At 65.7% G+C, this 23,730-nt stretch overlaps 1 protein-coding gene across 17 annotated transcripts in view; it reads right to left on the reverse strand.

Moving 5' to 3' along the window:
- Positions 1 to 632: 632 nt before the first annotated feature.
- Positions 633 to 23,730, reverse strand: part of KCNT1 (potassium sodium-activated channel subfamily T member 1) — a 60,405-nt gene continuing 37,307 nt past the window's right edge. For 3 of the 17 annotated variants that reach the window (XM_038548798.1, XM_038548806.1, XM_038548807.1), the window contains 29 exons: positions 23,110 to 23,148; positions 22,746 to 22,802; positions 21,937 to 21,985; positions 21,808 to 21,867; positions 21,556 to 21,630; positions 21,399 to 21,482; positions 20,710 to 20,804; positions 19,701 to 19,881; positions 17,922 to 18,086; positions 17,623 to 17,759; positions 16,468 to 16,531; positions 16,243 to 16,351; positions 15,633 to 15,741; positions 14,960 to 15,109; positions 14,571 to 14,809; positions 14,137 to 14,371; positions 12,911 to 13,016; positions 11,878 to 12,050; positions 11,441 to 11,512; positions 11,029 to 11,163; positions 10,679 to 10,790; positions 7,499 to 7,600; positions 7,098 to 7,181; positions 6,877 to 7,005; positions 6,542 to 6,562; positions 5,723 to 6,047; positions 4,539 to 4,601; positions 1,706 to 1,790; positions 633 to 1,605 (listed from right to left, as the gene is read on the reverse strand). In XM_038548798.1, coding sequence (XP_038404726.1) covers positions 1,485 to 1,605; positions 1,706 to 1,790; positions 4,539 to 4,601; positions 5,723 to 6,047; positions 6,542 to 6,562; positions 6,877 to 7,005; positions 7,098 to 7,181; positions 7,499 to 7,600; positions 10,679 to 10,790; positions 11,029 to 11,163; positions 11,441 to 11,512; positions 11,878 to 12,050; positions 12,911 to 13,016; positions 14,137 to 14,371; positions 14,571 to 14,809; positions 14,960 to 15,109; positions 15,633 to 15,741; positions 16,243 to 16,351; positions 16,468 to 16,531; positions 17,623 to 17,759; positions 17,922 to 18,086; positions 19,701 to 19,881; positions 20,710 to 20,804; positions 21,399 to 21,482; positions 21,556 to 21,630; positions 21,808 to 21,867; positions 21,937 to 21,985; positions 22,746 to 22,802; positions 23,110 to 23,148 — 3,376 coding nt within the window. In that variant the 3' untranslated portion in view covers positions 633 to 1,484. Of the gene's footprint in view, positions 1,628 to 1,705; positions 1,791 to 4,538; positions 4,602 to 5,722; positions 6,048 to 6,535; positions 6,563 to 6,876; positions 7,006 to 7,097; positions 7,182 to 7,498; positions 7,659 to 10,678; positions 10,791 to 11,028; positions 11,164 to 11,440; positions 11,513 to 11,877; positions 12,051 to 12,910; positions 13,017 to 14,136; positions 14,372 to 14,570; positions 14,810 to 14,959; positions 15,110 to 15,632; positions 15,742 to 16,242; positions 16,352 to 16,467; positions 16,532 to 17,622; positions 17,760 to 17,921; positions 18,087 to 19,700; positions 19,882 to 20,709; positions 20,805 to 21,398; positions 21,483 to 21,555; positions 21,631 to 21,807; positions 21,868 to 21,936; positions 21,986 to 22,396; positions 22,530 to 22,745; positions 22,803 to 23,109; positions 23,149 to 23,730 lie in introns of those variants that run through there. The other 14 variants (XM_038548799.1, XM_038548805.1, XM_038548803.1 and 11 more) reach the window with 12 other exon arrangements.

Raw genomic sequence — 23,730 nt, forward strand, 5'->3', positions numbered from 1 at the left:
CCCCCCGCCACCCCCAACACCCAGGATGGCGCCTACGGCTGGTGCTGGTGTGGGAGGAAGTGCTCACCGGCACAACCCCGTGAGCCACAGACACCCCGCTCGGCCTGGGCTGGCCCCAAGCTGCCACCCCAAGGGCTGGCAGATCACCGTGGGCAGGAGTCCCGGTAGGCCGGGCGTGGGGCGCACACCCCTCCCTGCTGCAGGCCTCTCTGCTGCCTTCTGGAGGCTGCGTCGACCCTGCCCCTTCACCCAGCTTCTTGGGGTATGCTCGTGACCAGCAGCACCCCTCAGAATGAGCACTGATGTCCTCGTGCCGGTGCATGTCCCCGTGGCAGCCCTACCCAGCAGGTGGGTGCCCAGCACACAGGTGCTGGACTCTGGCAGAGCCGGGGGTCCCTGTGCTCACCCTGGGGCCCCCACCCTGCACTGCCTGGCTGCCCAGTGGCCACAGGGCTTGCTTCCTGCTCCTGGCCCCGGCCTGCAGCATTGCCCCGGGTGGGGGCTTCCCTGCAGGGTCTGGTGGGGTAGGGGCCACAGCAGGTGGGTCTCACCCTCGAGTTTGGGGGACCGGGGGTGGGCCCAGGCTTAGAGCACGAGGCCACAGAGGTAACCCCCCATGACCGACCCTTGTATCTGCAGACAGCATCCATTTAATAGAAGGTTCCAGCATTGACCGTGCAACACCTGCCACAGTCGAAGGGAAGCCCAGGGGCAGGTCACAGGTGACGGGTGCTGCGTCCTTCCTCCGCAGACAGGAACCTGGGCCAGCAACCCAGTGGGCATTATGCTTCCGGTCGGGTGCGCGCGGGCATCCAGCTGCCGTGGACACGTGCCCCCCCACCCCGGGCCTGACGCCTGCGGGGCTGCAGCAGTTCACATGAGGCCGCAGCAGGGGGACGTCTTCTTGTTCTGAGCCACAGAGTCCTTCGTCGCCGGAGCCCCTGTAGGTCAGGGGGGCCCTCGAGCAGCCCAGCCCCGGGTAGGGGTACCCTGGCCGAGCCAGGAGACCCTCCCTGGCTTCCAATGTCCGTTGTGCTCCCGGCTGCCGTCTCCTGCCCACCGCAGGGAGCTGGGGCCTGTCCGGGCTGGAGCAGGTCCACGGGTGTCCACATGTGGCCGTAGAGCACGGCCTCCACGTGAGCCGGTGAGCATGCAGGGCCGTGTGGGAGCGTGTGGGGCTGCCGGGGGCTCGGCCCCTCCCCTCCCCACGCACCCAGCATCCCCCTGCAGCGCAGCCGTGGTGGGCACCCCTCCCTCCGCCGCAGCCAGACCTGGTCACGAGTTGTGGTCCGACGTGTGGGGATGCAGGTGGCAAGGTCCGTAAAAACAGGTTAAAAAGGCCACCCCGCCGGCCTCTCTGGGTGCTGGGGGCTCACTCCTCCCTCAGCCCCATGGGTGAGGCCACCGTGGCCGCGGCAGGGACCCTGCCCTCCATGCAGTGTGATGCATGCCGACGTGGGGATAGGACTCCTCCCGGGGCTGTCTCAGAGCTGCGTCTCGTCGCGGGTCTCGGGGTTGCAGGAGGCCAGCCTGTGGCTGCAGCTGCTCTTGCGGCTCTCGGCGCTGCTGGCCACGTGGGCCAGGGGGTCAGAGCGAATGAGGTACCTGCGGGGGGAGCATGAGAGCCCTGAACGCTGCCCTCCCCCCGGGCCGGGCACCCAGCGCAGGGACGCGGCGTCTGCTGGCCGGGGGACAAGGTACTCACACGATGTCGTTGGGCTCCAGCCTCGTGTCGGGTGGGGGGTTGATGAGAACGTAGGAGAGTGTGTTCTGGTGGTCGTTCATCTCATCTGTAAAGGACACGGGCCCCCAGGTGGTCACGTCTCAGCCGCTGCCCACCCTACGCGGGGCCAGGGGGCTCCGGGCCTCCCGACAGGGCCCAGGCAAGGGTTGGCCATGAGGGGCAGCAGCGTTGGCTGCACCCACACCTGCGCAGCCAGCAGCTCCCACGTGGTGGCCCCAAGCAGAGGCATGGAGCACACCTGCCGCCTGCACACACCTGACCCAGCCAACCTGCTCGTTGCCCTGCACCCCCACCCCCGGGCCGGGCGAGCCACCCTCACCCTTCGCTTGCGTCTGCTTTGGATGCACGTCCTCTTTCCCCACACCTGCTCCTGCAGCATCAGCACGCAGGGTCCCCCAGGCCCCTCCCCACAGATGGGCCCCTCGGTGCGCGCGGGGCCAGCCTAGTGTCCGGCTCACGGGTGGCTGTGGGGATGCGGCCCAGCGTGAGGGGAATGCGTTCTGGGACCACGACGGCCTGTGACCTCAGAGAACCCACGTGGCTGTACTAAGGCACCTTCTGACCCAGGGCGGCCATCGAGGGGATGGCCCTCCAGCAGGGTCTGGCCCTGGTGGCCCACGCCCCGGGTCTTGTCCTCTCTGCACCGGCCAGGCCCCCAAGGAAGGGATTCCCTGGGAAGCAGGAGAAGCGGCCAGTTGGCCAGCTTGGCTGGGGCTGTGTCTGGGCTCCAAGCCGAGGAAGTTTGAGGCTGAGTCTGAGCCTTGCAGCTTCCTGGGCAGGCAGGGACCCTGGCCAGCCTGTGTCCACTCAAGGGTCAGCTGGAGACTGACTCACTCTGCTCGGCGACTGCGGCTCCCTCTGCTCCTTTCCCATGACCCGCATCAGGGGCCCTGGGGTGGAAGCTGCCAGCCTCAGAGCAGGGTGGCTGTGTGGGGAGTGCACAGCTCCCAGCCCTGGGCCCGGGTGCATCTTCGGGGGTGATTCAGGGAGCATGCAGGGTGCCAGGTGGAGGGGGAGGCGGCTCCTGGAGACTCACTGCGGGCATCAGCGGGACGGCCATGCAGGCACATGCACGGGGTTGGGAAACAGAAACTGGAGAGGCTGGTGTTGGGGCTGGAGCCACTGGCTGCCCTCCCAGTGCCCACGGGCCCCCCTCCGCTGCCAGGTAGCCCGAGCTGGGCGCCCATCCCCACTTGCTGGCCCTGCCTCGCGGGGCCATCTCCACCCAGCCTGGACCCTGTTCCTCCGTGAGGTGATGACCAGCAGAGCCTGGGGCCGCACGGAGCCAGGCCCGGTTTGTGTGTCTGGGGGTCTGGGCTGCGAGGGGGGTGCGTGGGGTGGGGACCCAGTGGTCGTGCCAGGAGCTGGCAGGTGCTGGGTCACTAGCCCCTGACCCTGGGTTCTCCAAGGCGGGTCAGCTACACTGGGACGACTGAGCTCGGGTTGGGGAGGGGGCTGATGGCAGCTGTCCTGGCCAATGACCGAGGGAGGTGTCACCCTCCTCTGCCCCCACCCCCTGCTACTCTGGCCTTCCCCGGCCTCCATCCCACAGACCAGTGCTTCCCTCGCCCCGTCCCCTGGCTCCTGACCCCCAGCCCCATGCCTGACCACCTGACCACCTCGAGGCTGGCAGCGAGCGTGGGGAGAGGGTGCACAGTGGCAGCAGAGGGCCATCCACCAGATGATGCCCTCCCGGGGGCCTGGCTCACAGGGCTCCCTGTGCTCTGGTTTTGCATCCCACCCCAGGTACTGCTCAATGTCCACACGTGGGGGGACCCTCAGGAAACACCACTGAGTTCTGCTGACCCTGCAGGTGAGGCCACCCTGGCCTGGGAGCCTCGTCGGGAGGCACGAATGCGGCTGGGTACAGGGGGCGACCTGTTCATGGAAGCTGCTAGACGTGGACCCATGTGGCCCCGGGGCTCGCCCATGAACGCCATCACGGTTCCAGGTTAAGGAGATGCCTATGCTTATGGGCTCGGGCCCCGCTGGGCCAGCCCCTGACAGCACCCTGACAGTTCTCCCTACTGGGCCCGACCTGTCTTCCAGCCCACAAGGACCAGCCCCTTTGGGGTCAGCCCTGGACAGGGGTTAGGGGAGCCACTCCAGGCGCCTGGACATGAGCTTGGAGTCCCAGGGAAGGAAGGAGTCCTGACAGCAGGGCCTGTGGCCTGGACTGACTCCTCGGGGGTCTTGGGGCAGACCTGGGGGCATGGACAGGCTTTGTCTCAGGCAAAGAGGATGGACTGTCCCTCTCGAAGTCCCACTGGGGAATGGACAACAAGGGTCTACCTGACTCGGCCCAGGGGAGAGCAAACCCCGGTTCCCGAGGTGCTGGCCCAGCCTCACCGCACTCCGAGTGCGTGTGAGGAGACCCAGGCTTGGCACCAGCTGTCTGGGTGCCTCCCTTGGTCTGGGTGAGTTCAGGGTCCCCGGGATCTCAGGCCAGCCGTGGTGGGGTCAGGGCCGACACATGGACAGTGGGGCTTGGCCTCAGAACCCAGGGGGGTCAAAGCACTGGGGAGCCCTGGAGCACACAGTGACGTCGGGGTGTCGGCATGGACTTCACCTTCCCCAGGGTCAGTCCCGCCCTCTGCAGACGCAGAGGAGGGGGTCAGGGTCCCTGCGTGGCGGGAGGGGGGGTCCAGGAGCGTGGAGCCCTGCCTGTGGGGACCCTGTCCTGTCTCCGCTCCTGTCTGCCTGCCTGCCTGCCTGGGCACTACTAGGCTGCCCGCTGGCCACGGGCTGGCTTGTCCCCTCGTGTGGCAGCTGACGTCCGCTGGAGCAGAATTACCTTGCAAATATCCCAGGTTTACCCGATTCATGACATCACTGGCTGTTAAATTTGCTACATCCTCTACGGAACACAGAGGGACAGACAGAGACAGAGAGAGAGACAGGTCAGCAAGCAGCGTGGCGGCCGGCAGGGCGGTGGGGGTGGGCCAGCCAGCGGCACCCGAAGGCCATCCACACGGGGACAGATGGCAGCCAGCGCCAGCCGCCAGGGAAGCGAGTTGGTCTGCAGCAAAGTGGGTTCCCCCCTGCCAAACTCTGGGGAAGGCGGGGGGCACGTGGGAGGGGCGCAGCCCTGGGGTCGCGGCCCAGTACTGCTATCTGCTGCTCCCCGCCGAGGGGCCGCGCACACCCCCGGAGTCCTGGCATCTGCTCCCCCATCATCCCTGAAAGGGGGGACAGCACCAAGGGGCAGGGGGCGCTGAGCGAGACTGAGGTGAACCGTGCAGCCTGGCCTGGCGGGCGGGAGTCGCCTGGCCCTCAGACTCCAGCCTGCCGTCCCACCCTAGGGGGGGCACCAGGGCCCCTGACCTGGGCCACACAGGAAGCAGGGCGGGGAGAGCGGCAGGCAGAGGCCCCGAGACGAGCCCAACGGCCATGGAGGCTCGACCAGCCCGGCGTGTGGGTGCGGACGGGCAGCAGTGGGGACCCCGGCGGGGACCCTGGGTGCCCCTCGGCCGACGGAGGCAGCACCTCTCGGCTGAGCTTGGGAACTTTCCCAGATAAGCTCCCCAGACATGGGGCTGCCGACAGGACCCGACACCTAGCGGTCACTGCCGAGGCAGGCGGCTGTGTCTCGGGGGCAACTGTGGGCCCGACACGATAGATGGAGGCGAGTCCCAGCCCTGGTCCAGCCCCCCGACGCGCCCCACAGGCCCCAGCGGCTGGGAAGGCCAGGAGGGGTGGCGGCGGGCCATCGGGTCTCCCGCCACCGTCCTGCTCTCCGCCAGGACTCAGCGCCCGGTGCTTCTGACCAGGTGGCTAACCTGTCCCCGAGCAAGGACTGCGCCCGGCCCGGCCCCCCGTCACCGCTTCCTGGGGTCCCGCAGGCCGGGCTTGGGCTCTCTGCAGCTGTTGAGCCTCGGATGAGGAGACCGAGGCCCAGAGCGCTGAGGCCAGGGCTCAGAGCCAGGCCTGGGGGCTCCAGCGGGCCTCGTGGGGGCCCCGCGGCGCCCGGGCGCTTACCGTAGCCAGTGGTGGGCAGCCCCAGGTGCTTCATGCGGTTCTTGACCAGCTCGGAGAGCTCCTGCCGCTCGGAGCGTCGGCACAGGCTGAGCCGCTGCTGGCTGGCCCACTCGGCCGCTGCCGCCTTCCCCGCGGCCTTGGGGCCCTTGCGGCTCAGCTTCCGAGCCCAGTGCAGGCTCTTGCGCCGCAGCAGTGGGTGCTCAGCAGGGTCTGCACCGACCCCGTGCCGGCTGTGGGTGCTGCCACCAGCACCCGCTCGTGCGCCCCAGGGCCCGGTCACTTCCTGCGTGTCCTGGCAGTCCTCCACGCTCACGGAGATCTGGGACTGGCCGAGTTGGGGGGATGATGGGGATGGCACCCGGGGCCCCGGAGGCATGAGTGCCTGCCGTCCCTGGCCAGCGGGGGTGCCAGCTCCACGCTTTTCTCCTGAGCCGCCGGCCCCCCAGGTCTATCCCCGTGGACGGGGCTGCTTCCTTCCACCCACCACGGACGGCCACCCCATGTGCCTCTGACTCCCCTTTGCGCAGAGCAGGAGGGCAGGGACAGGCAGTGTGGTAGAATGGGGAGTGCCAGTGGGGACCCCCACCCGGGCAGCTCCCCTGAGGGGCTAAGGTATGGAGGTAGGTCCAGGCCGGCAGGGAGGAGGCCGCCTGCCACGATGGGACCTCTCTGAGCTGCGCCACGGCCAACCATCCTGGGGACATGCTCCCTGATCCGGCTGTTGCCCAGGGCCCACAACCCCCAGGCTTGGGGTGGGGGAGCACAGCCAGGACACCACGCATCAGCACGGCTTCATGTGAGGCTCAGGGGGCCACTCACCTGGGCTCTGAGGTCATGGGGCTGCAAAATAGACCAGAGGTTCCTGGGTGCTGTGGGCGCCTCTGCCCCAGCCCCCAGCCCTGGACACTGCTGAGCCCCTCGTGGGCTCGGGACCAGCGTGGCAGGCTGCCCACAGTGGCTCCGGCTCGTCCTCGAGCACCCCAGCCCCACCTGAGGGTCACAGCCATCCAACCACATGCGGGGGACACATGACCCTGACCCCAGGCTGGCCAGACAGCAAAGGCCAGGACCCCACAATTGCACATGGCGGTGGCAGCATATGGGCAGCTTCAGCGCAAGCCCCCATGTAAGGAGCACCCTGCCCCACCTCGAACCTCTGACGTGGAGAAGACGTGGCACTCGGTCCTATAGATGCCGATGGGGATCTCGGCGCTGGAGGAGCACAGCTTCTGGAAGAGGCGGCCGTACGTGCGGATCCACAGATCTTCCTCAGTGACTTTCATCTAGAATGAGTGGGGCCCTGAGCTGGAGAGCCCCGGGGAAGCCCTGAGGACCACCCACCTGCCTGCCTGCCCACCCGGCCCCGTCCACTCACAGCGCAGAGGTAGCCGGAGCCTGGCGTGGTGTCGAGGCCCAGCAGCAGCCTGGTGATGGAGATCATGTAGTCCTTCACAAAGGACTGGTCGGAGAGGGAGGCTGTGGTGAGGTGGGGGCACCCGGGGACAGGCCGTGCCCCTCACATGCCTGCCAGGTGCCCACAGCCTCCCACTGGGAAGCCTTGGCCAGCTTCAGTAGTTCACTTGGCCGTGTGTTTGGTCAGAAGGGATTGGAAACCCAGGGGCTGCCGAGAGTAGGACTGTGGGGGACGCCAGGGGCGAGCATGTGCTGCTCGGCTAGGACCCAGGACGGACGCTTGGAACTGGGCTTGGTTGGCTGGGGATGGAGAGGAGGCTGGGGCTCCCACTGGGCGCCCCCTCGGCCCCTGACCCTGCTGACCTGGTAAAGCAGCGTGTCCAACATGCTGATGCTGAAGACGCGGCCTGCAGCGAATGGCAGGCGGAACATGAAAGCCAGGTTGGAGCCATTCTCTCGTTCCCTCTGCAGGAAGGGGGGGCCTCAGGCTGGTGCCTGCACCACAGTGGCTCAGGGCAGGTGGCTGGGGGGCATGCCGGTGCAGGCTGAGTGCCCACCAGCACAGGCCAACCTCAGGCACCAGCACCTGACCTCAGGCACCAGCACCCGACCTCGGGCACTGGCATGGGCCAACCTCAGGCACCGGCACCCGACCTCGGGCACCAGCACGGGCTGACCTCGGGCACCAGCACCCGACCTTGGGCACCGGCACGGGCCGACCTCAGGCACCAGCATCCAGCTGTGTGTTCCCCCTCAAGATGCCCTGGAGGCCAGAGCTCAGCAGGAGGGACCAGGGCCCGCCCCCCATGGTGTGTGACCTGCACATCCCAGGGGCCCACATGTGCTCTGATGCTCTGCTTCTGGCTTCTCAAGATTCAAAATAATCTTAGTAATTTTATCCCCAAGCTTGTGTGTTTAAGTGAAGTCGGGTGGGACAGTGGAGCGGGGATGTGCAGAAATCATTGGAGTGCGCTGCTCCTGCATCCCTGCTCCTCCTCCGTGGTGCCCACGATGCTCCGTGAGCACAGCGCTCCAGGACCCACCGAAGGAGGCTCCGCGGCTGCAGAAACAAGTCACTACAGCTTCCAGCTGGGCACAGATCCAACCTCACAGCTCCACAAGTCCAAGTCCAAAGTGCACTTCATGGGGTGGCATGCAGGGGTCAGCGGGCTGTGCTCCTCCTGGTGGCTCCAGGGGACAGTCCTCTCCTGTTTTCGTTTCTAGAAGCTGACGGTGTCCCTCAGCTTGCAGCCCTTCCCTCTGACCCCACAGCCGGCAGCGCGTCTGCCAACACTGACCCTCCACCTCCCTCCTGTCAGGTCCCCAGTGAGGACGTCAGGTGCACTTGACAACGCAGGACCATCCCTGTCTATAGGGTCCCTCAGCCACACACGGTGCTCTGTCTAGACCATGACCAACCTCTAGTTGGGACCATGGTACCAACCCTGTCACCAAGATTCATCAGCCCACAGTCCCCTTCCCATGGGGACCAGACTCACTGCAAAGGCAGAAGGCGGGGCAATGGACACAGGAGACCCAGGAGCTCAAGGGCCTTTCTCGCCCGTGTGACCTCCCCAGCCCACTGACGGCAGGGGGCACAGGGTGTGGGCATCGGGGTACGATGCTGTGGAGCAGGTTCTGGCAGCGTTGCCCTGTCCGGGGAAGCGAGATGCATCTGGCACGACACACACCATGTGGCTCTGCAGGCCCAGGCCCGAGAGCAGCCTCACACAGGTGCACGGCGACACCTGCATCCTCACCAGCGGTGCCATCGGAGGAGCACGCGGGATCTCAGAGGTGGCAGGGGAGGTGCCGGGCTTTGCGCCTTTAACAGCACGTCCCTGGCCTTTCTGGCACGGGGCCTGCGTGTTCGTGCAGCCAATTCTGTGGCTGGCACAAGAGGGACTCAAGGCTGTGAGCAGGGCGGGCCTGGCGTGGACAAGCTGCTCCCGTGGGCGGAAGGGGTTCCGTACAGCTGGGTCCCGCCTCCCTGGCCGTCCCCCTGCTGTGCCCAGGAGACCCCTGGAGTGCCTTTCCAAAAACTTGGTTGTCATCTCAATGTTCCTTGAAGCAGAAGACACACATGCTCTTATAAAAATAAAAATAAGCTGCCGCCGTTAATTCTTTAAAGACATGAGCCCAGCTAGTCTTGCTGCTCCCGTGGGGAGACGCCGCTCCCTGGTCGTCTGTCTGAGCCATCAGGAGGCAGGCTGTGCCCGGAGGGCAGGGGACCCACAGTGGGGGGCCCTGGCCCACATCAGTCAGGAGGAGCCAGAGCTGTAGTCACACACGCTGGCAGCCAGGCCCAGAGCACGAAGCCACACGATGGGGCCCACATCCTGAGCGAGGCAGGGGTACACCTGCCAGCAGAAGCAGGCCTGACCGCCTGGAAGCCAGTGTCCTGGAACAGGCAGTGCGTGAGGCCTCGGAGGGGTGGCGTGTGAGGGCCAGACCCCCAGCCTAGAGCCTGATGCTGTGCCAGCCACCCCGTCCTTGCTCCGGTGGGACCAGAGCATCTTCCTCAGATCCCGGGCAGCAGCCCCAGCGTTTGGACAGAATCTGGGCACGCTGGGGCTGCTGAGGCCAACATCCACCTTCCGGTCATTCCAGTAGACAGACGCTCGGCCCACAGGTGGCCAATGGCCTCGGGACCAGAACCAGCCCTGGGGGCCTAGCAGGACACACTCCAGGGAGGGCCTGGGTGGGACGGGCAACCCAGGTCCCTCTGGCCACTGTGCCGAGCCAGGAGCCCCTGTGTCCTCCAAGGGCCTGAGGCCACCTGCCCAGCTTCCACCTGCCCCTCCGGCATGCAGAGTGCCAGGTCCCTGGGGGCCCCTTGGTCGGCCACCAGGTGGGAGGCACCTGTGCTGTCCACCTGGGTTCAGGGTGAAGCTCAGTGTTGGTGGCCCGGCTGAGGCAGAGGGCGGCTGTGGGGCCAGCCCAGGCCCGGGAGCGCGGGGCTCACGGTGAGTGCCCTCTGCTCCCTGGTCTCGCCCTAGCGCGTGGCCTGTCCCTTGCTGTGTGGTGCTAGTGCTGGTACCCAAGTGGGGGAAATATCGCCGGGACCCGCATCCCTGTTGGCCAGTCCCTGTGCCCCGGAGCTCCACACCGACACCCGCTGATGCCCTCATCAGGGCCCCAAGAACCGACAGTGGACCTCACCCTGCCCTGGCTCCACCGTGTGACCCGAGGAGACTTCCTCTCTAACCCTGTTCTTTGTGAGCACCTGGCCTGAGGCCAGTTGTGTTTCCATTTGGGCGTCTTCAGCGTCCCCTGTGCTGGTTGTTATGGACTCGACAGCAGCCTTGGCCCCGGGCACAGCCAGGTCTGGACCCTGCTTTAAGGGGGCCATGTCTGCCCCTGGCCTGGGTGACACAGGAGCCTCACACAGGAGCTGAGTCCCCATCTCTTATGCCCTCTGGCCAGAGAGCAGGTGCCTGGGCCGCCCATGGCCCCTGTGCCCGCAGAGCCCCCTGCCCACCCCCAGGCTCTGCATCCTGATAGCTCAGGTGGGGCAGGGGGAGGGAAGATAGGGCTGCTCACCTTTTCCAGCTTGGAAAGAGCCAGAGAGTAGCTGTCCTTGGCTCGGAACTGCATGAAGCGCATGTTGGAAGGGTGGGTGAGCTCCGTGGTGATGCTTAAGCTGGGGAACAGCCTGAGGGAGGAGGTTTGGCGGGGGGGGGGGTCCCCTGGTCACAGGTGGGGGAGGTGTTCAGGAGAGGTCCCCCGGTCACGGGTGGGGAGGGGGTCAGGGCGGGGCCCCCTGGTCATGGATGGGGGAGGAGGGGTCCAGGGCGGGGTCCCCTGGCACAGCTGCAGCTGTGGGGTGGGCTCCCTGATGGCTGGAGGGCTGGCCCAGGACCAGCCCTGGCTGTGAGCCCGCGGCCTCTCACCGGAACATGGTCTGCACATTGACAATGGTCTTGGCGTCAGCCATGTAGTCCTCCTCTGCGCTCATGGTGCTCTCCTTGTCTACCACCACCAGGTTGTCCGCGTAGATGATGCCACACTGCAGCAGGCTGTCCAGGCTGGGGGAGAGCGTGTGGCCAGGGGTGGTGGATCAGGGCCAGGCTGGGGGTCCTGGGAGCTTCCTTTAGGTGCACTTTGCCCTCCCTCCCCCTCCATGGGGGGTGGTCTGCAACCACCTGACCTCCCCACACCTGGGGAGCGGGAGACTGGAGGAGGGACAAGAGAGGAGGGGAGAGGATGGGAGAGGAGGCGCCGAGGAATAGGCTGATGCCCCCACTCCACTCTGGGCTGTGCAGGGACATGGTGAGGACACGGCAAGGTGGTGCAGCATCTTACTTGTCCACGGAGCCCTCCATGTAGTAGACCATGGGGAAGCAGCAGATGGCCTCCAGGAAGTGGTGGTCAGGCCTGTGGGGAGGGCAGGTCCTGGGGGTGCCTGTCCTGCTCGGCCGCTTGCCCCCCACACCCAGCTTGGGTCCTGCTCCGGGTGAGCAGGGGACCCCAGGCCCATGGATCGTCAGGCCTGGGGGGTCTTTAGAGACGGGGAGGGGGCTGATCTTTATCTCACCCAAGGGAAGACCAAGGCCCCAGGGCCGGGGGACTTGCCCAGGTCAGACCCTGGGCTCCAGGGGCAGAGATGCTGGGGGCAGGCGTTGGCCCCCTTGGGGCTTGCAGTAGGCAGGGGCAGAAGGAGGAAGAGGGGGTGCTCCCCAGGACCAGAGGCCCAGGGGCAGCAGGGGAGGGGCTGGGCATCTGCAGGCAGGCGGCCTCACTTGTTGTCCAGCAGCAGCACGATGGGGTTGAGCTCCTTGCGGGATCTATAGTAGGCGCGCAGCGGGACGATGAAGTTGTACAGCCCGTTGCCCGCCGTCTCCGCAGAGACGATGATCAGCTTGTTCTTGAAGCCATAGGCCTTGGCGTCCTCGTAGCTGTTGTGCTTGCAGCCCTGCGGGGAGGCGGGAGGCCGAGGCAGCCCTTAGTTGCAAATATAACTGTGTTCCTTTACCAGCAAAACCAGGGTTAATTGGGAAGAAGAGAGCATTGCAGTTCGGTTGGGAGAAGGGGTGAGCTGAGAGGGGCTCCTCTATACTAAAAGTCCCTTGGGGGAGCCTCTCCCTGCGGCCCCGCCGGCGGGTGAGGAGAGGCTTCTCGAGGCCCAGTGGAAGGGGAGGTGCTGCCCACAGCAGCACACTGGCAAAGCTAATTGGACAAGAGACACCAGGCGACGGGCAGCTCAGTGACCGCATCTCTACGCACCTTCCCACCAGTGACTCACTCTCCACAAAGGCGAAAATGGAGGGACCCGGGTGACCACTTGTCCCACACGCTCAACATTGGCGCCCCTGGGGATGTGTCATGCCCCCAAGCACACGTGTCACCTTTGGACACTGGGCCCCGGGGTGCACATGCGGGGTCTTCTCACGAGAAAGACCTTCTTCTTCACGAGAAAGGTCTTCTCGCAGACCCCCCCCACCCGAGGGCAGTGCCACCAAACCACGGCCCACGCCTCTGAACGCCCAAGCCAAGTGAGATGAGGACGACGGCAGGGCGCAGCGAAGGGGGGAACGCACTGCGGTGGAGGACATGAGGCCTGTGGGACGAGGGGTGCGCTCCAGGCGGCCAGGGACCTGCAGGGGAGCTGAGGGACATCCCTGCTCTCAGGTGGCCCCACATCTGTGGAGGACGGGAGCAAATGCACACATCTGGACAAAGGTCAGGATCTCCTTCTCCTCTTGCAACTTTTTTCCATAAGTTTGCAATTCCCTCAAAACACAAAGTCACACAGAGCGCAGTGGGTCCACCCACCTTGTCCAGCCGCAGGCAGCAGAAGGGCGCCTTCACAGGCAGCAGGTGGCATAGGGTAGGGGAGCTGCCGATGTAGGGCGAGTTGGGGGGGTAGCCCTTCACGTACCTGGCACGAGAGACAGGGGGCTCCAGCTACAACTTAGCCCCCTGCCCTGGCCCCGGCCACCCCGGCCTGGCCACCCTGCCCCAGGCCCCACAGCACAGCAGGGCCATCCCTGGGGGCCACATGGAAGCACTAGACCCCGTGGCTTGGGCCCTGCTCTGGGGGCTGCGTGTGGGGGGAGGACCACAGCCTTTTCCCTGGGGCCCAAGGTGAGAATCCAGGCATCCTGCACATGCACACGCATACACATGGACACACGTATGAGCTTACACAGGGCCTGGAATCGTGGGCATGACCTAACGGGACTCTGATGGCCAGTCGTGCCCTCCCCGAGGCCCTCAGCACCCCAGCTGTGGCCAGATGCTGGCCCTCGGCCTCTCTGTGCTGGATGCCCTGGGCTGGGCTCCCCAGCAGCACCCAGTACACACCACACGGGGGCGGCACCTGCCACAGCCAGACCCCCAGCAGCAGGAGCGGATCTGTTCTGTCTGCAGCTGGCTTAAGGGACACGGCCTCAGTGGCCAGCCACGCCACCTGCCCCTGGTGTCCAGCAGCCCTGGGCACCCTCCTGGATCTCAGAGCTGGTCCAGTCCATCTTTAAGGCACATTCGCTCCATCGAGGAGCCAGAGGCCAGGGGCAGAGGGGCAGTGGCCACAGCCTCGCTGGGGCAGCCCTGGCACCTGGCTGTGGCCCTGCAGTCAGGGCGCTGTCTGTCTGTCCAGGCCCAGGCCAAGTAGCTGAGGATGGGGCAGCAGGAAGTCCTGGCCCCAAGGCCAGGGCAGGAGATGGCTCAGGATGGCCCAGGGGCCTCCAGGCGCCTCACTGAGGCCCCCCTCCCTGTGACCTGCATGGACGGACGATGCTCAGCACCACCACCTCCGCGGAGCAGGCCTGGTATGGAGGTGTAGCTGCCCAGGGCTCAGGAGGAACGGGGGAGGGGGACAGGCGGCACAGCTAGGCTTTCACACTGTGCAGAGTCCCTCCCCACAAGGGTCCATCTGCCAACACGGCCTCCCATGAAGTCCCAACTCGGCCCATGGGGACACTTCCCTCCACACATGCTGGCCGCAGCCCCCAGCACCGCCCCGTAAGAAAGCTTCTGTCCCTGCACACGGCACTTACTCCACCACAGACAGCCCCTCATCATCCGATGGCGTCATCTCATCCTCTGACTGGTCACTCAGCAGGTCGCAGGGCAGCAGGGCTGAGCTATCGGCCAGCTCCAGAACAGGCGCAATGCTGGGCCGCCGGCTGCCTGAGCCGTTCTCTGTGGGCAGCGTTAGCTTGCCGCCTCCACCGCCCCCGCCGCCCTGTGCTGGCCGGCACTCCGTGTTCTGGAGGTCCATGGCCACTGTCCCTGGAACAGAGCGGCTGGGCTTGGAAGGCAGCCCCTCTCAAGGCTCTCCAGGGGGCGACTGGCCCCCAGAGCAGAGGGGGGACCCCGGGAACAGGCCAGCCTCCCCGCTCACTGGCGTTGCCCATGCCGACGAGGGCCCTGCAGGAAGGTGGGGACAGCCTTGTGGGACAGATGGGCAACCAGGGACCCGGGGCCTCACCCATGGAGGCGACGATGCTGTGCATAGGCAGGCGGGAGGAGCCGTCGTATAGGCCCTGCCCGGAGAGGCCCTTCCTCTTCTGCTTCTCCTCCTGCTTGAAGATGAAGGCTGAGTTCTCCTCCTTGGTGATGTTGATATAGAAGCAGGTGTCCGAGGCGGCCAGGATGTGCCGGGGCCCAGGGTTCAGCAGGATGCTCTTGTTGTCCTCCCGCTTCAGCCCGATGAGGCACACGCCGTACCTGGGTGGGTGGGGTGGGGTGGGGTGGGGGCGGCTCAAGTGGGTCGGGCGGATGGTGCCACAGGGCACGGGCTGACCATCAGGATGCCAGAGCCCCCAGCACCCAGGGCACCCCAGGCCCCTGCCCGCCCCCCACCACCGGAGTGCGTACTTCTTGTGCGCATGGAAGGCGGCGTAGGTGAAGCTCTTGCCCTCGTACTCGCGGAAGAACTTGCTGTCACCCATGCGCACGTGGTACACTTCATTGCCTGAGCAGCGTCCGTACATGCGCTGCCACTGCTCTGGGGACTCTTGGCCTTCCCTGGGGCCAGGCAGGTGGGTGTCACCTAGGCAGGCCCACCCTCCTGCTCCATAGGGGCTGCCAAGGGCCCCCACCCCTCCCCGGGTCAGCTGCGGGCTGTGGGTGGAGGCCCCAAGGCCAGCTCTGACCCCTCCCTGCATGGCTAAACCTGGGCAAGGGGGAGGCCTGAGGGGTCACCCGAGCAGGTTTTAAAAGCTATAAACACAATGGTCTGACTTGTAGGGGGTGCCCACGTGTTTTGGGGCTGAGTCTGACCTTGGTGGCCTGTGGGTTCTCCTGGGAGCTCCAGGCCCGCGTCTTGCACCCCTGCCTGGGCCCCCCCAGGAGTTGAGGACCTGCATGAGGGGCCCCCCACCTGGTCCCTGGGGAACCTCCAGTGGTGCCTCGGGTGAACCAAACGCACCTTCCCCCCAGCAATCCAGGGCTGTCCCATCACCCCGTCCCCGCCCTGCCTGTGATGCCCAGCAGCCCCCTGGCCGCTCCCTGCCCCGCCCCTCCCACATCCCCCCGCCCCCACACTCACTGGCCGCGGGATGTGTGCACCAGCAGTGTGATGAGCGTGGACGTGGCAGGACAGATGCAGTTGAGAGCCAGCATGGCGTACTTGCACTCCTCCTCACACACCACGTGGTCTGCGGCAGGAGGGGCCAGGTTGCCGCCCCGGCCCCCGCTGCCCCCACAGCAGAGGCCTCCTGCCCTCCCTGGGGTGCCCCCTTGCCCGCTGTCACCCATGCGCATGTGGTACACTTCATTGCCTGAGCAGCATCCGTACATGCGGACGCTGCCCTCCCTGGGGCGCCCCCTTGCCCGCCCCAGCCCTGCTGTGCTTGACTCCCGCATGGTGAGGGCTCCAGGGCTGCGTGCTGCATGCTGCCCTGCCCCCGGGGGACCCAGCGGGAACGTGCCCTCCGAGATGCCCCTCGGACGCACCACCGATCCTGGGCCCTGGGTACAGGACGGTCCTCTCACGCGGCGAGACCTGCAGGGCCCCACTGCCCCCCACGCCTTGCTGAGCACGCTTAGCCGTGCCCCCGCTAGGCCCTGGCAGGCTCTGGGGGGCTCCAGCCCTCATGAACCCCCCACGTGCCAAGATGCACAGTCACCTGCGTGCATACCCTCAGCCCCCAACCTACCTGCAAACTTGACGTGGAACTTGTTCTCGGGCTTGAGAATCTGGACGTAGAGAGGGCAGTTGGGCGCAAAGTCCTTCACAGCCCAGGCACGCAGGATGGTCTGGTGGTCCTGGGAGCAGCGGGGGGTGGCCGGTCAGCTCTAAGGGTGGCAGCAGGCTGAGGGGAGGGGCTCTGCCCTCAGGTGTCGTCCAGCTCCCGCCCCAGGGCTGGGGGGCCGGCACTCACCGCCGCTGTGCGATCCACCTCATTGCGGCTGCTGAGGATAAAGCAGGCCTCCCCATTGTCCATCCTGCAAAGCACCAGGTCTGAGCGCTGCCTGGACCGTCCGCGCTCCTGTCTCAGACAGTGTCAGGGACTCTGGGGCAGAGGCTGAAGGGGGTGGGCCCTGTCGAGACCCCACCTCCCTCTGGGCTGACGACTTGGTGTCAGGGCACTGACCAGTCACAGGGAGCCCACCCTCTAAGACCCCATTAAGCCAGGGCTGGGCTGGGGCCAGAGTGGGGTGGGCAGTGCTTGGTGGTGAAGATGCCGGACTTTGCCCGCTTGCTGTCCTGTCCTTCCCAAGGTCTGGGGACCTGGATGACCAGTTCTGGTCTCCTTTCCTACCTGAGAGCCGCTGGCTGCAGCAGGGGCATTGAGGGACTGCTCACGCCCCAGGGCAGGGAGGCCTGGTCTCCCCACCATGTCACTCAGTGCCCCACCCACCCTGGCTTATTGCTTGTCCCTGCCAGGCCCCTGCCTCTCTCAGGCTGCTGGCCACTGCCACCTCTGTGCTGGCCTACTCCCTGAGAATTTTATAGGTGGACAGTGGGACCCAGGGCTCAGGAGGTGGGCAGGTGGGCGCCCCAGGCATCTGGTCTCCTGCTTCCCCTTGGCCCCGACAACCCACATTCCATCACAAAGGATGAGCAGAGGTTCCTGGCACGAAGATGTGATGAGTGGGACTCTCCTGGCACATTCTGGAAAGTTCCATCTAACTTAGTCTCCTTGCCTCAAGTCACTCTGTTAATTTGTCTTTAAAAGAAACCTTGCCCACAGCCCGCGTCTTCCCACCTTGGCTCCAGCTCCAGCTACTCCTGAAATATGGCAGCGTCCCCCAGACGCCAGAGCTGTGGGGGTGGGAGTTCTGGCAGCCTGACCCTGGGGCACAGGAGGGCAGGCGCTCCCAGGTGAGGCCAGCGTGGGGCCTGGCTGGCCTGGGCGGGCGGCGGGCACAGAGCTGGAGCTGCTGCCAGTCCTCGATGGCCGGTCCCCGATGGCCCGTCTCCGATGGCCCATCCCTGATGGCCCTGTTGCACACCAGCCGACCCCCCTGCCCCACCCTGGGCCCCCACTCAGACAGGCTTAGGGCCACACCCTCACCCCCGGGCTGCCGCTCACTTGGCTCGCATGAGGTCCTGGTCCTTGAGCGCAGAGCCCTGGAGGTAGATGACCCGCTGGGACCACAGGGGGATCTGCAGGACCCTGCGGACCTGGATGTCCATCTCGGTGGGACACAGGATGACCACATAGTAGTCCTGCAGGTGGGCCCGGGTCAGTCCGGTCACGTGTCAGGACCCCCAGACCTCCCGGGACGGTGTGGGTGACAGGAGAGCAAGGTGGGCCTGCCCATGGTGCGGCCTCGGAGACCCCCTCCCCGCATGGGTGGGGAAACCGAGGCAGCACCCAGGGTGCCTCACCTGGAGCCGCGGGTGAGCATAGAACTCATTCAGGAAGTCCATGAGTAGGTCGATCTTGAGAGAGCTGACACACAAGATCACGTGCTTCTCCGTCTGGGCCCGGTGGCGGCTGTAGTTCCCTCCTGACTTCTGGCGCTCCATCCACAGGTAGACCAGCTCCTCAAACTGTAGGGAGGGACAGCAAGTGCGTTCCAGGCAGCCCAGGGCTCGGGGGGCCATATGAGGGAGGGTCTTGTCCTTCCTGGGAGTGGCACACGTGGAGACCCCCCTCCCCACCACAGCACAGAGCAAGGTGCGCTGGCAGCACAGGCCACACACGGACCACCAGGGGCCAAATGGACGCCCAGCGTCCAGCCCTGGAGACCAAGGACCATCAGGCAATGCCCAAGCCGGCACAGGACATGCAGGTGACCAGGAGACCTCTGGGTCGCCATCAGCTCCGAAGACCCCTTTTGGAGAAGCTTGAGGGTGTCTTAGGAAACTCTCAGGCACAGTCAGAAATTCAGACTCCCGGCATGGAAGGGCATTTCCAGCACGCAGGGGCTAAGCCCACGTCCAGACTGCGAGGTCTGGGGATGCCGCCCACCCGCCCATGCTTCCTGATGCCGGCCTTGCAACATGTCCTTCTAAATCAGGAGCAAGAGGGACAGACGTGGCCTAGCAAAGGGGGCAGGGCTCCGTGGTCCGCCAGGTTGCGGGGTGCCCAGGGCCTGTCCTGCGGGCTGACTCATCTCCAGCTGTTTCCACCTCCAGCCTTGAAGCCATGAGTGTAACAGCTTAGGTCAGCGGCAGCAGCTCCCCCAGGGGCTCACCTGTCAGGGCCACATGCTAGTATCTCCCTGAAATGGGACTGCGTCTGAATTTATGGCACATCTACTAGGTTCCAGTGACAGGACCCCGTGGCCTTGAAGCACAGGTCCGGCCACACGGCCAGAGGGGCCCAGGGGTCATCTGGGTGGGTTGGGGGCTGTGGGTCACGGGCTCTGGGCTCAGCCTCCTCATCTGTAAGATGGCACGAGGTGTGGGATGGGGGTGACCTGATGGCCTGACCATGCTGATTCAACCATGTCCCCTAAGATTCACGTCTACTCGGGACCTCCCCATGGGACCTTATGTGGAAACAGGGTCTCTGCGGGTGTGACTAGGTCAGGTGGGGTCAGACCCGACTGGGGTGGACCCTCCTCCAACGTCTGGGGCCCCTGAAAGGAGGACAGAGGACACAGAGGGACACGCAGGGAGGAGGCACGTGAGGGATGGGAGGGATGCAGCCACAAGCTCCCGGCAGTTCCAGATATGGGGGCATGAAAGGGAGCCTCCTGCAGGGGCCCCAGGGCAGACCAGGGGACAGGATGTCTGCCCATGGCCATCCGGGGAGGGTGCTCTGCGGTGGCCCCCCCCCCCCCCCCCCCCCCGTGGATGGAAACTGAGCGAGCATGCCATGGTCTCAGCAATCCTCTGAGTGCGCTAACTGGGCGTGGACTAAGCCGAAGAACACAGCGAGGGGGTGGGGACCACCCCTTCCATGGGGGTGGGGAGCAGCCGCTCCCACAGTGAGCTCGGCCACATCCTTGCTCCTGAGCATTGGCCCCCAGCCCAAAGGACTGTCAGCCCACTGTCCCCCATGGAGAACGCACCCCTGGCCCTCGCCCCACTGGCCTTGGCCTCACCAGCCCCAGCCCCCACCAACAGGGCCTGCTGTGAAGGGGTCACCACCTCCTGTCCCACTTGGTTCTCCCTGGCCTTGCTTGCTCCCGTGCAAGGCGGGGGGCGGAGGCTCACCTGCAGCGGAAGCACCACAAGGGCCACGCAGATCATGATGACCACCAGCAGCTGGGATGGCCAGATCTTGGGCGTCACGTCACCGTAGCCCACAGTGGAGAAGGTAACGATGCAAAAGTAGAAGGCCGTGAGGAGGGACAGGTTCTCACCTGCTCGCTCCAGGTGCTGGATGCCACAGGTCCTGGGGGTCCGGGCAGTTGGAGGGCTGCGGGTAGGGCCTCGGCCACCTCCCAGCCCCTGGGGTGGAGCCCTGCCTGCCCATGGGACCTCAGCACCCGTACGCTGGGCTGAGCGCTGCTGGGAAGCCTGAGGCACAGGGCAGAGCCCAGGTGCCCTCATCACTGCCAGGGGGACCCCACCCCCGAGTTCTGAGTCCAGCTCAGTCCACGTGGGCTCCTGATGCCCCCACCCCCAGATCAGCCCTGCAGATCTGCCGCCGGATGGTCTCTTCCAGCCCGTGGCGCTCTCAAGGCCCCTGGAAGACGTGCCCTGAGTGCCAATGCAGAGCTGCACTGGCGAAGTGTGGGCCTGGGGACCAGGGGGTGGTGGTGGTGTGCCACCAGCGGTGAGCCCCCACATGCCACCCCACCCCTCACCCTCACCCAGGAGGTCACACTGGGCGTCGGGCTTGCCCAGCCCTCCCCTGGGCTCAGAACCGGACAGCTCTACTTCCCACACCTGTGACCCGGAGTCCCAGTCCCCACACAGAAGGTGCTGATGGCAGGGCCTAGGGGGCCCCCAGTGCATGCCATGGGGTAGGCCAGGGAGATGCCTAGAGATCCCCCGGGGCCCAGGTGGATGCCCTGGCTGCTGGGGGTGAGCCAGCTGGGTGTCTCCGCTGAGGTCTGCGGGTCCCCAGGGTGTGGGAGAAGCACGTGGCCCTCTCTCTCTCCTCCCGGGCCTGGGGCCTGACTGCCACCTGCCACCGCCAGGCCCTCCTGAGCTCTTGGACACCAAGGCCCAAGGCCCGGCTCTGCCCCAGCTGGTGGCCCCTGCAGGGCACACTCACCCCGTGAACACCAGGCAGAGCAGCGTGCAGAACAGGATGAGGACCTGGTTGAACATGGCCGACTGCGTGCGCAGGATGGCGCGGTGGAAGTCGTTCTGCGGGACACGGGGCTGTCAGGGGCGCAGCGGGGACCCGCCACCGAACCCGGGCCCTTCGGCGGTGCATCCCAGTGCTCCGGGTGAGAGAGGGGGTGGGGGCCCGCTGCGGACATCTGCACTCAGCCCCCTGCTCCCCGCAACCCCCCTGCGTCCCCCGGGTGCAGGGCCGAGGGCACAGGACGGGAGGCGCCGGCTTTAGTCAGGATGGGGGGTCAAGGGGGCCTGCGCTGGGGCAGACGGCTCCTGCTGCCAGGCTGCTAAGGGATCTTGGCCAGACATTCAGCAGAGGATTTGTCCATGGCCCTGGGTCACGTGGGCCTGGTCTCTGTGGGCCACTGGCCCTCAGCCCCCATCCCTACGCCACGTACTCCTGGTCAGGCAGTGCTCCAGGCTGAACCTCCTCTGTGCCACGGAGGCCGGGGCTCAGTGATGGGCCTCAGGACAGAGACAGGCCTCCCACGGTGACCGCACACTTCTGCCTCCTGGGACACCCAGGGCAGGGAGCCAGCTCCCCGGGGGTCCCAGGACAGGAGGGCGGGAGGATGGGAGGACAGGACGACGGGACGACAGGAGTGGCCCGGCATGGCTTACAATCATGTTTTCCAGGGCATGCTTGGCCAGCCAGCAGTTCAGAAACACAGGGATGAACAGGTTCCTCAGGGGCGCCCAGAATATCTGTGGAGGAGACGGGTCAGGGGGCTGGGGCTGGGACTGGGGGAGCCCACTCCTCAGCCGGCTGCTCACCCACCGTGACAATGAAGGGCAGCGTGTTGATCATCTCCAGGATAAAAGAGACACGGAAGATCTGCTCCCAGATGTTCCCCTGGGGGCCATGAGGGCAAGAAGAGAAAGACAAGCCAGCCAGGAGGTCAGGGAGTGGGGGTAGGACAGGCCAGCCAGGTCAGGGAGTGGGGGGGAGGCAGGCTAGCCAGGAGGTCAGGGAGGGGTCAGAGACGAGGTCAGAGGGTCAGAGGGGAGGCTCAGGCCAGGGGGTACTCACTTTGTAGCTGAGGTAAATGAGCAGCATGGTCTCCAGGAAGCTTATTATGGCCACGATGACCTAGGAGGGGCGGAGACTGAGTGGGGCTGGGGGGGGCAAGGCCCACCCGGAGCCACGCCCCCCACTCACCTGAATCGCCCACAGAGTCATCTTTCTTTCCACCCAAAGGATGGGCGCCCTGGGGAGGGAGGGAGGTGAGCCTTGGGCTGTGGCCCCCAGCCCCCCGGGGATCTGCTGACTGCTAGCTGCTGCTCAGGTGGATGGAGGGTACCAGCCACCCCCCCACCCCCCCCAGAGATAGGAAAAGGACAGGACGGTTGGTCAGGATGAATCAGGGATCAGGATGGGTGGAGGAGGTTCCCCAGGAAAGGAGGCCAGGCCCAAGGCTGAGGGCCATGGGGCAGGGCTGCGGGCTCAGGGGCCCTTCACCCTGGGCAGGCTTGCTGGGGCAAGCACAGACTGAGGCTGGCCTCCCTCCTTCCCCAGGCCAGCAGAGCTCCCCAGGGTGGGGTCTGTCGGAAGGAGGGTGGCCCTAAGGGTAGCAAGGACAGGGCTGTCTGCAGACAGGCTCTGGGTGCTGGGGACGAACAGACTGAGGCAGGAAGCCAGAAGCCGATCCATCCAGGAGGTGGCCGAGCCTCTGGGGACACATCCTAAACTCCGGACCAGGCACCACGGTCTCTCTGGGGTCACATCCACTGCGTGACGGGAGCATAGCTCTCCTTGGGTGAGAGTGTCAGGAACAGGAGCAGCCCTCCCTACTGGTCCCCTCCCCACCCATGGCCTGGGGGCTGAGCTGGCGGTGGAGGGGGTGGGGTGTGAGTCAAGTCACTTGTGGTGATGCCTGTAACTCTAGAACTGCCCCAAGGCCTCAGGTACTCTGCGGACAGTCCCCAGGACTGGGCCAGGGGAAGTCTGGTTTGTGGGCAGGAACTCACCAGTTGATCTCGGAGGATGAGCCATTGAAGGTGTAATTCTGCTTTGGGCAGCCCCAGCTGCAGAGAGGGAGACAGAGCCGGCCAGCCGAGCCCCTGAGCCCCCGCAGAGACCCTTCCCAAGGTTGCTGTGGGCTCAGGGAGCACGGCAGGCCACCCTCCCCGCCACACTCCGGGCCAGCTACTAGCATCTCAGACAGGCTAAGAGGCAGCCTGCAACCCAACCAACCCCCCAGCCCCGCTGCAGACCCCCAGGCAGGCGGGGCTTGGGGATGGGAAAGACAGGGTCCAGGGAGGAGCTGGGATCCTGTCTGGCGTGACAGGAGGTAGCTGGGGAGGGTTGTGCGTGGTGTGATCAGAGACTGACCGTAGAACGCTCAGGGCCTCCCAGAGTCGGAGATGGGAGCTGCCACAAACAAGGATGGACGGTGCACGTGGGACAGGGAGCGAAAGCTGAGCCCCACCCGGAGGTTAGGCCCCAGGATGCACGCTCTGAGTCACTCCCAAGATCAAACCTCTATACCAGCTGGATGCCCAGCCTCTGGGACAGTGGCAGGGACACAGTAGACCTGTTCCTTCTGCCCCTGGATGTAACCAACACCAGGCTGACTGACTAAGGGGACCTCACTCTCACCAAGCCCCATGGTGACAGGCAGCTCCCTCTCCCTTGTTTTCCAACTGACCCACTTCCCCCTCAGCCTTACTGGGGCTATTGTTGCAAACTCAGTGCTCACTGAAGTGGCTGGCTGTCACCCCACCCATCCACCATCCATCTACCCATCCATCCACGCATCTGTCCATCCAACCATTCATCCATCCATCCATCTACCCACCCATCCGACCATCATCCATTTACCCACCCATTCATCCATCCATCTACCCACCCACCCATCCATACACTGTCCATCCAACCATTCATCAATCCATCCATCCATCTATCCACACACCCATCCATCCATTCCTCCAACCATCCATCTATCCATCCATA

Source organism: Canis lupus, chromosome 9 (genome assembly GCF_011100685.1).
Source record: "Canis lupus familiaris isolate Mischka breed German Shepherd chromosome 9, alternate assembly UU_Cfam_GSD_1.0, whole genome shotgun sequence".
Lineage (NCBI taxonomy): Eukaryota > Metazoa > Chordata > Mammalia > Carnivora > Canidae > Canis > Canis lupus.